The sequence below is a fragment of the Anolis sagrei genome, chromosome 9, assembly GCF_037176765.1.
Source record: "Anolis sagrei isolate rAnoSag1 chromosome 9, rAnoSag1.mat, whole genome shotgun sequence".
Lineage (NCBI taxonomy): Eukaryota > Metazoa > Chordata > Lepidosauria > Squamata > Dactyloidae > Anolis > Anolis sagrei.
The window spans coordinates 15,998,090-16,013,376 of NC_090029.1; the positions used below are offsets into that span (position 1 = coordinate 15,998,090).

Genomic DNA, 15,287 nt, shown 5'->3' on the forward strand with positions numbered 1-15,287 from the left:
CTAGAAGGACACCTTGGTCACTCTTCCAAGACACATCCAAGCAAAGCAGAGGAGCTTGAAGAATGGAGATCCATTCAATCCAAGGACTTGAAGGCTAGATCAAGATAGACAATATGGAGAAGGCAAGTCAGGGAAGGTTGCGTGTTTAATTTCCACAGAAATCCCACTAGGTTGAAGGGTGCTTGCTTCCAAATCAATCATCTCCTCATTGAAGAAGAAACCATTGTAACCCACCCCAATTATTCTTTTTAGAGGCCTGGATGTATGGTCTAGAAGGCCTTCTATGATAAAGTGAGGTGTCTACAAGTGCACATCTCCCAACATATAGGACTCGCTCATGATGGTCATAGAATCATAGAATCATAGAGTTGGAAGAAACCTCATGGGCCATCCAGTCCAACCCTCTCCAAAGAAGCAGGAATATTACATTCAAAGCACCCCTGACTGATGGCCATCCAGCCTCTGTTTAAAAGCTTCCAAAGAAGGAGCCTCCACCACACTCCGGGGCAGAGAGTTCCACTGCTGAACGGCTCTCACAGTCAGGAAGTTCTTCCTAATGTTCAGATGGAACTCACAGCAACCCAGTAATATTATTATTATTATTATTATTATTATTATTATTATTATTATTAACCTGAGAAACCTAGATTCCCCCCCCCCTTCCTTGAAGTTGAAGAAGTGATGGACCAGTTCAGCAGAGAGTTCCACTGCTGAACGGCTCTCACAGTCAGGAAGTTATTCCTAATGTTCAGATGGAATCTCCTTTGCCAAGAAGGTCCATCATGGAAAGGATGGAAGAATGAGATTTGTTGAAGACATTCAAGATAGTGCAGTTACACTGTGGGATTTGCAATTGGACTGTTATGGCGCAATGCTATGGAAGTATGGGAGGTCTAGTGTGACAAGGTCTTTCACCTTCTCTGCCAAACAGGTCCAACTACACCTCCCATACTTCCAGTAGCATGGTGCCATCATAGTGAGAGTGATTCTACAATGTTGATGAGCCCTAGATTGGCTCCATCTTGGTTTGCCAGCAAGAGATCTTCTCATCCTTCCATCTGCCAACTCCCAACATTTCATTGCATTCACCCATGAAGTGGTATCTTAAGTCTACATTAATAGAACTGTGCCCATCAAGTCTACATTAATGGTACTGCATTTTGTGGATCCCTAAAATCAGGCTGGTAGGTTGGATGGGATCTTCCAGGCCATCCCTCAAGGTCATCCCTAAACATTACATTGGATCTGAAATGACTTGAAGGCATGGGATAACAACAATGGGGTGTTGTGTGGTTTCCAGCCTTGGCATGTTCTAGCCTTAATACAATAACAACAACCCTAATTAATTTGACTTTCTCATCAGGCAAAAGCAGGCCCACACTTCCCATTGAATGACCGATAAGTTTATATATTTGTTCTTCATTTTAGATGTTATATTGATCTTTCACTGTGTGTGTGTGTTGTTTCTTCCACTACAAATAAGATATGTACAGTGTGCATAGGAATGCATTCATACTTGGTAGATGCATCCCTAGACTTGCAGGAGGACCACTATGGGGAAAGTTCCCTGCATTGAGCCCCCAAAATGCATGTAAGAGAATGAGAGGCCCAATCTGGAGCCAAACACTGGAGTGCATCCTCCCCATGGCACACCTGCAGAGCCACATCCCAAAGTGGGACAGAAATAATAGGTCATCTCTCATCCCAGCCCTCCCACCTCTCTCCCTGAAGCCAATTTATTTGTAGTTAAGCGGAGGGAGGTCGAGGGGAAAGGGAGGTTGCCATCTCAGGTTGCAGTCCATGCACACACTGTCACATTGGCTTCTGAGCGCACACATGAAGGGTCTCCCCACATCTCTGAAGCCACAGATCAAGCCAAGAGCTAGAGTTGGGCCTCTCCCCCCTCCCCCCAAAACAACACACAGCACATCAGCTGTGACCAAAGTCTGACAAGTACTAATCAACACCCATAATAATAATAATAATAATAATAATAATAATAATAATAATAATAATAACAAGCCTAAAAAGATTACAGAAAATGAAGATGTCAAACTTCACAATCTTGCTAAAGTTTGGATCTGGGTTGCTGTGAGTTTTCTGGGCAGAAGCATGTTTTGCCTGCATCCTTAGAGGTCATAGACGCAGGCGAAATGTCAGGAGACAATGCTTCTGGAACATAGCCATACAGGCTGGAAAACTCACAACAACCCCTTTATTCTGGCCATGAAAGCCTTCAACCATACAAAGTATACATCCTAGATGTTGCAATCCCAGGTGACAGCAGAATTGTTGAGAAGCACACTGGGTGCAGTGTCTAAAGACCATGGCCTGCACTTGAAAACAATAGGCACTGACCAAATTACCATCTGTCAGCTGCAAAAGGACACCCTACTAGGATCTGCCAGCATTATACCCCTCCTCCCAGGTTCAGGCTTGCAGGTGCTGCACCAATATCACATAGTCCTAGACACTTGGGAAGTGTCTGACTGTGTGATGCAATACAATAATAATAATAATAATAATAATAATAATAATAATAATAATAATGCAAAGACTTTGGCACAAGCCAGTCGAGGTGGTCCCAGTGGTGATTGGCACACTGGGTGTAATGGTGGTTCCAGTGGTGATCTGCACACAGGGTACAGTGCCTAAAGACCTTGGCCTGCACTTAAAAACAATCAGTGCTGCATTATTCCCTAATACCTAACATGCCTGGAAGTGTCTGACTGTGATCCAATACAAAAGCCAGCATAGTGATCTTGTTTGCTGTGTCATGATCTTGTTATGTATCTAATAATAATAATAATAATAATAATAATAATAATAATAGAACTGCAAAGACTCTGGCACAAGCCAATAAAGGTGGTCCCAGTGGTGATCGGCACACTGGGTGCAGTGCCTAAAGACCTTGGCCTGCACTTAAAAACAATTCCCATACATCACTCAGTCCTAGATGCTTCGGAAGTGTCTGACTGTGTGATCCAATACAAAAGCCGGCATAGTGATCTTGTTTGCTGTGTATATAGTAATAATAATAATAATAATAATAATAATAATAGAACTGCAAAGACTCTGGCACAAGCCAATAAAGGTGGTCCCAGTGGTGATCGGCACACTGGGTGCAATGCCTAAAGACCTTGGCCTGCACTTAAAAACAATCAGTGCTGCACCATTCAAATAATAATAATAATAATATAGATATAGATATAGAATATCATTAGGCAGAAATATCAATAATCAAGAAGGATATATTATTCCCCCCACAAAAGAACAAAACAAAACATTTAGTCGGAGAGAGCCATACAAAAAAGTGGTTCAGATATCAAATAATATTTTAATTTCTGAATACTTTCAATTTTTTTCCTTGGAATATAACACACAAAGACTGGACCAAACAGTTTTCAGTTATTATAACTTTTACAGTATACAGAAATGTTGCACTTTTCAAAAAAAAAAAACCTTCAGCTTTTTTTTCCTCTTTAAAACACAAAAACTGTAAACTCTAAGATACTGAATCAACCACGTTATCTATAAGTGCCAACAGTAGTGTTATTTTTTTTTGTCATGCTGAATTCAATGGTTTTTTTCTTCTTCTTTTTTCTTTAAAAAAAGGGGGAAAATATCAACAAGTATTATAATACAAAGAGCTTGCAAATATACAAACAGATCAAGAGGGGGCTCAGGTAGGTAGGTAGGTAGGTAAGTAACAATTGGGGGGGACAACAAGGCGGAGAGGGGGAAAATAACCCGAAATCTCATTCGAATTACAAAAAAGTTCACTTGGTGATGATTCTCTCTGGGTGCAGTTGGGTTTGGTGTGCGTCAAAGTGGGCTTGAATGGGTTCTCATTGTCACCAAAAATTCGAAAAACAAACCAAGTTGCGTCTTAGACACAATATTCCATCTCCCTCTTAAGAAATTATCCATTGATTTCCCTTCCCAAAAAATCCAAGCTTTGTCTTGAAAATAGAGATAAAAACCCTAACCAAGGGTGGATGAGTTTGGGGTGAAGGTGGGGGGAGGAGGGAGGAATAAAATAGTGGTTCCTTTTATTTATTTGGGGTCTGGAGCATTAAAAACAGACGTTGCCGGGGCTTTTGGTGTGAGAGAATTGGGAGAATTGGTCCGTCTGCAAGGACGTTGCCCTGGGCTTCTGGTGTGAGAGAATTGGAGAACTGGCCCGTCTGCAAGGACGTTCCCCTGGGCTTTTGGTGTGAGAGAATTGGGAGAATTGGCCGTCTGCAAGGACGTTCCCCTGGGCTTTTGGTGTGAGAGAATTAGGAGAATTGGCCCGTCTACAAGGACTTCTCTAAGGCTTTTAGTGTGAGAGAACTGGGAGAATTGGCCCGTCTGCAAGGACCTTTGCCTTGGGCTTCTGGTGTGCGAGAACTGGAGAATTTTCCCCGTCTGCAAGGACGCTGCCCTGGGCTTTTGGTGTGAGAGAATTGGGAGAATTGGCCCGTCTGCAAGGACGTTCCCCTGGGCTTTTGATGTGAGAGAATTGGGAGAATTGGTCCGTCTGCAAGGACGTTAACCAGGACTTCTGGTGTGAGAGAACTGGACAATTTTCCTGTCTGCAAGGACGCTGCCTTGGGCTTCTGGTGTGAGAGAATTGGTCCGTCTGCAAGGACGTTGCCCAGGGCTTTTGGTGTGAAAGAACTGGAGAATTTGCCTGTCTGCAAGGACGTTAACCAGGACTTCTGGTGTGAGAGAACTGGAGAATTTGCCTGTCTGCAAGGACGTTAACCAGGGCTTCTGTGAGAGAACTGGAGAACTGGCCCGTCTGCAAGGACGTTGCCCAGGACTTCTGGTGTGAGAGAACTGGAGAATTGGCCCGTCTGCAAGGACGCTGCCTTGGGCTTCGAATTGGTCCGTCTGCAAGGACGTTGCCCAGGGCTTTTGGTGTGAGAGAACTGGAGAATTTGCCTGTCTGCAAGGACGTTAACCAGGGCTTCTGGTGTGAGAGAACTGGAGAATTTGCAAGGACGTTGCCCAGGACTTCTGGTGTGAGAGAACTGGAGAATTTTCCCGTCTGCAAGGACGTTGCCCAGGGCTTCTGGTGTGAGAGAACTGGAAAATTGGCAGTCTGCAGGGACATTGCCCAGGAGATGCCTGGATATTTTACCATCCTGTGGGAGGCTTCTCTCATGCCCCGGCATGAGAAGCTGGAGCTGACAGACGGGAGCTCACCCCGCTCCCTGGATTCTGATTCGAACCACCAAACCTTTCGGTCAGCAGTCCTGCCAGCACAAGGGTTTAACCCATTGCATCCCCAGGGGCTCCTAAAACTGATGCTTGGAGCTAAATGTGGTCTGGGCAATTTTTTAAGTGCGCTTCCATATTTTTGGAGGGGGGGGGGGGAGAGAGAGAATTGATATATATCTATTTTATTCCTTTCTCAGAAACCTTCCCTTGACAGTTTTAATTCTTTCAGAACATATTTTTTTCTCAAAAGGATACACAGATTATTATTATTATTTTTCCTTATATCAAAAATTATTATTGAACCACAGAATCAACTGGTTTGGAACCAGGAGAGAGAAAGAGAGAAAGAGAGAGGGAAAATACAAAAAGAAGGGAAGGAAAATACAAAAAAAAAATTGAAAACCCAACCCCAAACAGAACTCTATAGGTACAACAAGCAACATAGGACAGTTTGGGGCAGAAGGAAGGAGAGAAAGAGAAAGAAAGAGAAAGAGAGAGAAAGAGAGGATTGTTTCCATTCTGTTAATTATCTCCAGATCTCCTCTAAAATGCACTTTTCGCAAGAGACTGTGTTCCAAAGTTTAACACCCCCACAAACAAATGAAAGGAGAGAGGGGAAAAAACACGATTTCCTTTAAAAAAAACAAGAAAGAGAGAGAAAGAGCGAGAAATAGCAACTTTTTGAACGACAAGGAATTCTTTTTTTGTTTTCTTCTCTGAACGCATTCTGTAAAAAGTTCATTTCAGGAGTCTCTGATTTAGTTTAGTTTTCGAGTCAATGCAAAAAGTCCAAACTCCAATCCTGATCCTTATTCTCTTCTTTTTTTAGCCAAGGTGGATCCAAACCAAACCTCCTTGGGGAGCTGAAGCACCTTCGGATTGATCCTGACTAGGGTTCTTGCCTTTCCTTTCCTTTTTCCAATGTCAACTTGCCAAGAAAACAAACCCGAAAGGAGGAAAGAAAAAAAAGAAAAGGAAAAAAAAAATCTCTGTTCCGAATCTTTCCCCCGTTTCGGAGGTTTCGTTTGGTTCGTTTCCTCCCTTTTTTAATTCTTATTATTTAATATTGATTGATTGATATTCTCGCCTCCTCCTTCTTATTGGATGGCCATGTAAGGCCAGTTAAAACTGCTTCCAGACAGTAACATATCCCGGATCAGGGTCTCGATGGGGGTTTTACCTACCAAACGGACGAAAAACAATTGCTCTATGACCGAGGAAGAGACGGTGCGCAGAGACGGGAGGCGTAACAACAGTTTGCCAAAGCGCGTGGGTTGGTTCGGGTACTGGCTCCGGACGTACTCCTCCAGCGCGCACTGGGACTTCTCCTGTAAACTTTCCACGTGGGCCACGTCGGAGAGACCACACGCATCTGCAAGGGGAAGACCGGGAGAGGGCGAGGAAGGGGGGGAGAAAGGGCCACACGCACGTCAGGGTCCAACACGCCTTTGCAGAACTCTGGAGACCTCTCCAAGAGAGACCTCCCCCCTTTGCATTCTCCCAAGCCCCAGCCCCCAACACCCTTCTCTTTCTATCTATCTATCTATCTATCTATCTATCTATCTATCTATCTATCTGGGAGCCCCCGGTGGCGCAGATCGAAAGGACGCAAGTTCAATTCCGGGGAGTGGGGTTGGTCCAACACGCCTTTGCAGAACTCTGGAGACCTCTCCAAGAGAGACCTCCCCCCCCCTTGCATTCTCCCAAGCCCCAGCCCCAGCACCCAACACCCTTCTCTTTCTATCTATCTATCTATCTATCTATCTATCTGGGAGACCCCGGTGGCACAGATCGAAAGGGCGCAGGTTCAATTCCGGGGAGTGGGGTGAGCTTCCGCTGACATCCCCAGCTTCTGCCAACCTAGTAGTTCGAAGGCTCTTCGGCTTAGAAATGGAGATGAGAAACACACCCCAGAGTCGGATAAGACTGGACTTCATGTCAGAGGACAACCTTTACCTTTCTATCTATCTATCTTTCTGTCTATCTATCTATCTATCTCTCTATCTCTCTATATATGTATATCTTTCTATCTTTCTATCTATCCATCTATCTATCCATTTTTCTATCTATCTTTCTATTAGTTCCTTCTTGGAGATAATGGCGGGATATAAATAAAGTTGTTGTTGTTGTTGTTGTTGTTGTTGTTATCTCTCACCTATCTATCCTCTCTCTATCTATCTAACTTTCTGTCTGTCTCTCTCTCTCTCTCTATATATATATATATCTTTCTATCTTACTATCTATCCATCCATCTATCTATCCATTTTTCTATCTATCTTTCTATAATAATAATAATAATAATAATAATAATAATAATCTTTATTTATACCCCGCCACCATCTCCCCAAGGGGACTGGGGTGGCTTACATGAGGCCAAGCCCATCAATACAATATACACAATATACACAATCTATCTATCTATCCTATCTATCTATCTGGGAGCCCCCCCCCCCCCCCCAGGTCACAGGTTCGATTCTGGGGAGCAGCGTGAGCTTCCGCTGACAGCCCCAGCTTCTGCCAACCTAGCAGTTCGAAAACATGCTCCATGCAGTCATGCCGGCCACATGACCTTGGAGGTGTCTACTGACAACAATAACAACAACAACAACAACAACAACAATAATAATAATAAAACTTGCTCCCCAAGGGGACTCAGGGTGGCTTACATGAGGCCAAGCCCATCAATACAATATACACAATCTATCTATTTTTCTATCTATCTATCTATCTATCTGTCTGTCTGTCTGTCTGTCTGTCTGCTTTTCTATCTATCTTTCTATAATAATAATAATAATAATAATAATAATAACTTTAGTTATATCCCGCCACCATCTCCCCAAGGGGACTCCAGGCGGCTTACATGAGGCCAAGCCCATCAATACAATATACACTATATCTATCTATCTATCTATCTATCTATCTATAATAATACTTTATATATACCCTGCCACCATCTCCCCAAGGGGACTCGGGCGGCTTACATGAGGCCAAGCCCATCAATACAATATACTCTATCTATCTATCTATCTATCTATCTAGCTAGCTAGCTAGCTAGCTATCTATCTATCTAGCTATCTATCGGTCGGCCCCCTTTGGTAAAAAACTCTAAACCTGGCTGTGGGATCAAGCATTTGATCAGTAGATGTTGCCACTAGGAAGAGAATGCTTGAAGCCACCACCGGCAATGCACTGACCTGGAGTAGGATTTTGAACCATTAAATTGAATGTTTATAATTGTTTTTAATTGCTGTTTTAATTGTAACTGTATATTTTAATGTATTGTTTGGCATCTAATGGTTGCATGTTGTAAGCCGCCCTGAGTCCCTCTTCGGGGGTGAGAAGGACGAAAATAAATAATATCTAGCTAGCTAGCGAGCGAGCGAGCAAGCCATCTATCCAGCCATCTATCGAGCTATCTATAGAACTACCTATAGAGCTATCTATCTATCTATCTATCTATCTATCTATCTATCTATCTATCTATCTATAAGCTATCTATTTTTCCACTCTATCAAGCTATCTGTGTACCACTCTGTCTATCGAGCTATCTACCTACCTACCGAACTATTTATCGAGCTATCTACAGAGCTACCTATAGATCTATCTATAAGCTATCTATTTTTCTACCACTCCATCAAGCCGTCTATCTACCACTCTATCTATCTATCTATCTATTGATCTATCTATATATCTACCTATCTATCTATTCTTTATTTGTTAGGCCGACCCAAGGCGACTTACAGCACACTAGCATAGAAAATCAATCAACCGGAAACACATAAAAAGGTAAAACCATAATAAAACATCAGTCAATAAAATCCTTAAGATTAGATAAAAGCAATAGCCTCATCTATCTATCTATCTATCTATCTATCTATCTACCTACCTACCTACCTACCGAGCTATCTACCTAACTATGGAGCTACCTACCCACCTACCTGCCCACCTGCTTCTCTATCTTTCGAGCAATCTATCCAGCTATCTACCTACCTACCTACCTATCTATCCAGTTATCTATGTTTCTTTGTTTGGCTGCCTTTCTAGCTATCTATCGAGCTATCTATTTATCTATCTATCTTGTAGACCTCTTTAGATCCCCATCTTCCTTAGTTATTTATCTATTTATGAGATATGTACCCCACCTGTCCCCAAATCAAGGGCCCCAGGCGGCTTACAGCTAACAAAAACATACAATGTAAAAAAATATATAACAAAACCAGTTCAATCCTTACGGACACCCCAACAAGATCGGGAAATCCACCCTGATGAAACCTAAAGGAAAAGCTTCCTTAGGAAGGAAGGTTGTTAGGTTCTTCCTGAAAGCCAACAGAGAGGGTGCAGATCTAATCCTGACGTAGATTCCTTTCTCCTAATTCGGATTTGCCTCAGATTCACTTCTTTGCTCAGCTTTAGACGCCCCTTTCCAAGACCAGTTCATTCATTTTGGGTTATTGTTGTCACTCTCCCAACCTCTTGCTTTTTAAAAACTTCTATTCATATATTGAGACTTCTTTTTTGACCTCCCCCCTTCCAAGACGTCAACCACAAAAGGGTTGACGTCTTGGACATCTTGACGTATTGAGACTCGGAGAAGTCTCATCTTCCATCGTCATTAACTTGCTTGTATGTATGTATGTATGTATGTATGTATGTATGTGTGAGTGTGTGTGTATGCATGTGTATATTATGCAGGTGTATATTATGTATATAATATATGTATACAATGTGTATTAAGTATATGTCTGTATAAATATATAAATATACATATAGACACACAGATAATGTATATGTATATATTCAAAGGTTCCCTTTCTAAGAAGCACCCTCAGTATCCTACACTTTGCTTCTGTGTGCCTATCTCTATAAATTCAAATATCTATATACAATAAACGTGTACATTTCTATCTCTCCATCTATCTATCTATCTATCTATCTATCTATCTATCTAGCCAATCCATTCATGTGATTCCCAGGCTGACTGCCTTATAAAGAGAACCCAACAATGGATCTGGACCAAACTTAGCACACAAACCCATTCCTGACCATTTCAAAATGCTGGTTCCAAAGGGGGGGGGGGAGGGGGGAATTGTGGTGGGATGATGGGAGCTGTAGTCCACCCCACATCTAAAGGCTCATAGGTACTCTATATCCTATATCCAGAGAACCATATGCATTTCTAAATGGGGCAATTCCTAAAATCAGAAACCAAACAAGGCTACTTCTAAGCATTAACGTTACAAAAGACCTATCCAATTATGTGTGTGTGTGTGCATATGTATATGTATGTGTATGTGTATGTGTGTGTGTATATATATACACACACACACACACACACATATATTTCATTCATATATATATATATGTATGTTTATGTGTGTGTGTGTATATATATACACACACACACATATATTTCATTCATATATATATATATATATATAAAATAAAATTGCTCTCCCCAGTCTGTGTATATGTGTTTTGTGTGTATATGCAGATGTGTATATGTGTGTATATATATTTGTGTATATGTGGTTTTGCGCAAGCATTGTAATGCATTTTTTTAAATTTTTGGCTTTTTAAGTCCCTTTCGCTATGTTTTTCAGTGCTTTTATGAGTGATGGTCACTCGTTGGCCTGATAGGTGTCTTGTGTCCAAATTTGGTGTCAATTTGTCCAGTGGTTTTTGACTTATGTTAATCCCACAAACGAACATTACATTTTTATTTATATAGATATTCATATATATCTACATAATATCTATCTATCTATCTATCTATCTATTCATCTATCTAAGTATCTATCTATGCATATACTTCTCTAAATTCTTTGGACATCCGCCACAAAGGACCCCCCCCCTCTATATATATACTAGCCTTCCCCTGCGTTGCTGTGGCCATCTGTTTATATGTGTTTTGTGTATATGTGTGTGTGTATATATGTGTGTGTATGTGTGTGTGTACATGTGGTTTTGTGTATGCATTGTAATGGGTTATTATTATTATTATTATTATTATTATTATGGCTTTTTAAGTCCCTTTTGCTGAGTTTTTCGTGTTTTTATGACTGATGGTCACTCGTTGGCCTAATAGGTGTATTGTGTCCAAATTTGGTGTCAATTTGTCCAGTGGTTTTTGATTTATGTTAATCCTACAAACATTACATTTTTTATTTATATAGATACACACACACACACCTACATTTATCTATCTACATAGCTATCTCTATCTATACATATACTTATTTAGACTCTTTGGGTATCAGCCACAAAGGACCCCTTCCCCCCTTCTCTCTATACACACACACATACACATCTACATTTATTTATCTCTATCTATCTATGCATATACTTCTTTAGACTCTTTGGGTGTCAGCCACAAAGGACCCCTTTAGTCTCTCTCTCTCTCTCTCTCTCTACACACACACACACACACACAAATCTACGTTTATCTATTTACATAGCTATCTCTGTCTATCTATGCATATACTTCTTTAGACTCTTTGGGTATCAACCACAAAGGACCCATCCCCCCTTCTCTGCACACACACACACACACACACACACAAATATACATTTATGTATCTACATAGCTATCTCTATCTATCTATGCATATACTTCTTTAGACTCTTTGGGTGTCAGCCACAAAGGACCTCTCTCCCCCCTCTCTACACACACACACACACACACACACACACACATCTACATTTATCTATCTACATAGCTATCTCTATCTATCTATGCATATACTTCTTTAGATTCTTTGGGTATCTACCACAAAGGACCCCTTCCCCCTTCTCTCTATACACACACACACACATCTACATTTATCTATCAACATAGCTATATCTATCTATTTATGCATATACTTCTTTAGTCTCTTTGGGTATTGGTCACAAAGGACCCCTCCCCCCCCTCCATCTATCTATCTATATCTATCTATCTATCTATCTATCTATCTATAAATCTATCTCTACATAGCTCTATCTAATCTATGTATATACTTCTTTAGACTCTTTGGAAATCAGCCACAAAGAACCCTTTTCGGAGTTCCACCTTGCATGGCACCTTGTGTAAAACCCGCTTTTCCTATTCTTCAAGAGGCTTCCCCAAAACGCGGAAGGAAAGGGCCCAATCCTAAGCTTTGCCCTCAGATCTAGGTGGCTAGAGATTTAGCCTAAAGTCTGGCAGATTTAGAAGGAGAGCTCCTCTCTCTGGCTTCCCAGTAGTCTGGAAACATGGAGCACTCTTAAGTTCAGGAGTCTCAGCTTGGACGCAAAGGGGACTGCACTGTTTCACCTCCTGCTGGGTCCCAAAGCGAAATCTTTTGCGACATTAAAATCCAAGTTTCAAAGTTTCACTGCACTGGGGATGCTATGGTGCTGGGTTTGTGGGTTGAGTGTGCTTGCCCCCAGATCTAGGTGGCGAGAGATTTAGCCTAAGATCTGGCAGATTTGGAGGGAGAGCTCCTCTCTCTGGCTTCCCAGTAGCCTGGAAACATGGAGCACTCTTAAGTTCAGGAGTCTCAGCTTGGACGCAAAGGGGACTGCACTGTTTCACCTCCTACTGGGTCCCAAAGCGAAATCTTTTGGGACATTAAAATTCAAAGTTTTACTGCATTGGGGATGCTCTGGTGCTGGGTTTGTGGCTTGTGTGTCTTTACCCTCAGATCTAGGTGGCAAGAGATTTAGCCTAAGGTCTGGCAGATTTGGAGGGAGAGCTCCTCTGGGTGGGGAGAGAAAGAGCCAGAAACGACACACATTGAGAAGGGGGAAAGAAATAATAAAATGAGCAGAGTCTAATCATCCAGGCCAGGAGGGGCAAAAAAAGGGGGGATTTTTTTTGTTGTTGTCCTGAAAGGGAAAGGACAAGAAAAGAAAGAAAAGAAGAACCCACACACGGGCAGAAACCGGCTCGGCTCCAGATAATAAAACTCCGCGATTCCCCCCTCAAGGAGACACCGCTTTTTTTTTCGACCAGGCTTTGAAACTGATTTAAGTGGCCCTTTAAAACTGATCTTGTCAGTTTAGTCTATTCAAGGGCAACCAAGCAAACGCTGATGTCTCTCTTCATTAGAGCAGTTTCTCAATCTCTCTCTTGTCTCTTTTCCCCCAAATTCTCTCTTTCTCTCCTCTTTCCTTCTCAATCATCGATCTATACCTGCATTTAGATATGTATAGGAACTATGCAGAAACTTTCCTGAACGTTATAAGCTGCTGCGTATAAGATTTTGCTCGGAATGGCCCAAAATACAATGAGGTCGCCGCTTTGAATCCCCGAAGCTGCCTTGGCTCAGGTTGTGACCTTAGCCGCTTGGGCAAAGTACTTGCACATGCATAGCTTTGAAAGCCATTAAAAACCCCAGATATAAGTTCTAAAGAGAGAGAGAAAGAGGGAGAGGGAGGGAGAGAAAGAAAAAGAGATGCTCGGACCCGACCGACGACGTGTCTGCATCTCAATGCGCCTCGGGCACAATGGCATTGGGGCATCTCGCTGGGCAACATTCCTCCCACGGCAGGCATCGCCTGGAAGGATTTTATAGCCCCACCAACATCAGATAAGGCTGGCCCTTTATCTCCACTTGGAAAGCGATCTTACATCCCCCGAGCTGTAAATGTGGCAAAAGGCTCATAAAAGGGAGACAAGCAGCGTCCAGGGCAGGGAAGGAGGCTCACCTACACTCTTTCGCAGCAATAACATCAGAATATTAGTACTAATATTAGTGATAATACTAATAATAAGAATGCGGAGGAAGAGGAGTTCTCTTCACTGTGGTAGAAAGAAGGGAAGAGGCATGAAACACTCATTGCTTGCCTTTTTCCAGCATTGCCTGCAATTTTCCTGATAATAATAACAATAATAATAATAGTAATAGTAATAATTCGAAAGAGGAGGGTTTCCTCTTCAAGGAGAGATATATCTGGGCCTTGGAGAAGGAAAGCAAGGGAAGAGACAAGAAGCGTCCAAGGCAGGGAAGGAGGCTCACTTAGACTCTTTCGCAGCAATAACATCAGAATATTAGTAATAATATTAGTAATAATACTAATAATAAGAATGCGGAGGAAGAGGATTTCTCTTCAATGTGATCCTCGGAGAAAAGAAAGAAGGGGAAAGGCATGAAACACCAATTGCTTGCCTTTTCCCAGCATTGCCTGCAATGATCGTGATAATAATAATAATAATAATAATAATAATAATAATAATAATAATAATGCGAAAAGGAGGGTTTCCTCTTCAAGAAGAGATATATCTGGGCCTTGGAGAAGTAACGCAAGGGAAGAGACAAGCAGCGTCCAAGGCAGGGAAGGAGGCTCACCTAGACTCTTTCGCAGCAATAACATAAGAATATTAGCAATAATATTAATAATAATACTAAGAATAAGAATTCCGAGGGAGAGGATTTCTCTTCAATGTGGTAGAAAGAAGGGAAGAGGCATGAAACACACATTGCTTGCCTTTTTCCAGCATTGCCTGCAATGATCATGATGATAATAATAATAATGCAAAAGAGGAAGGTTTACCCTTCAAGGAGAGATATATCTGGGCCTTGGAAAAGGAAAGCAAGGGAAGAGACAAACAGCGTCCAGGGCAGGGAAGGAGGCTCACCTCCACTCTTTCGCAGCAATAACATAAGAATATTAGTAATAATATTAATAATAATACTAAGAATAAGAATTCCGAGGGAGAGGATTTCTCTTCAATGTGGTAGAAAGAAGGGAAGAGGCATGAAACACACATTGCTTGCCTTTTTCCAGCATTGCCTGCAATGATCATGATCATAATAATAATAATAATAATAATAATAATAATAATGCTAAAGAGGAGGGTTTCCTCTTCAAGAAGAGATATATCTGGGCTTTGGAAAAGGAAAACAAAGGAAGAGACAGGAAACACTCCCTGTCTGTCTTTTTCCAACATTGCCTGAGAGAGCACCATATTAATATTATACTAATATTATTTTAATATTATTAATAATAATGCGAAAGAGGAGAGTTTACCCTTCAAGGAGATATATATGTGGGCCATGGTAAAGGAAAGCAAGGGAAGACATGAAACACTTCCTGTCTGTCTTTTTTCCAGAATTGAC

At 41.6% G+C, this 15,287-nt stretch overlaps 1 protein-coding gene across 1 annotated transcript in view; it reads right to left on the reverse strand.

The window, feature by feature from the left end:
• Positions 1-3,317: 3,317 nt before the first annotated feature.
• Positions 3,318-15,287, reverse strand: part of NR2F2 (nuclear receptor subfamily 2 group F member 2) — a 28,167-nt gene continuing 16,197 nt past the window's right edge. The window contains 1 exon segment of the mRNA XM_067471306.1: positions 3,318-6,580. Within this exon segment, the coding sequence (XP_067327407.1) occupies positions 6,306-6,580 (275 nt within the window). The 3' untranslated portion in view covers positions 3,318-6,305.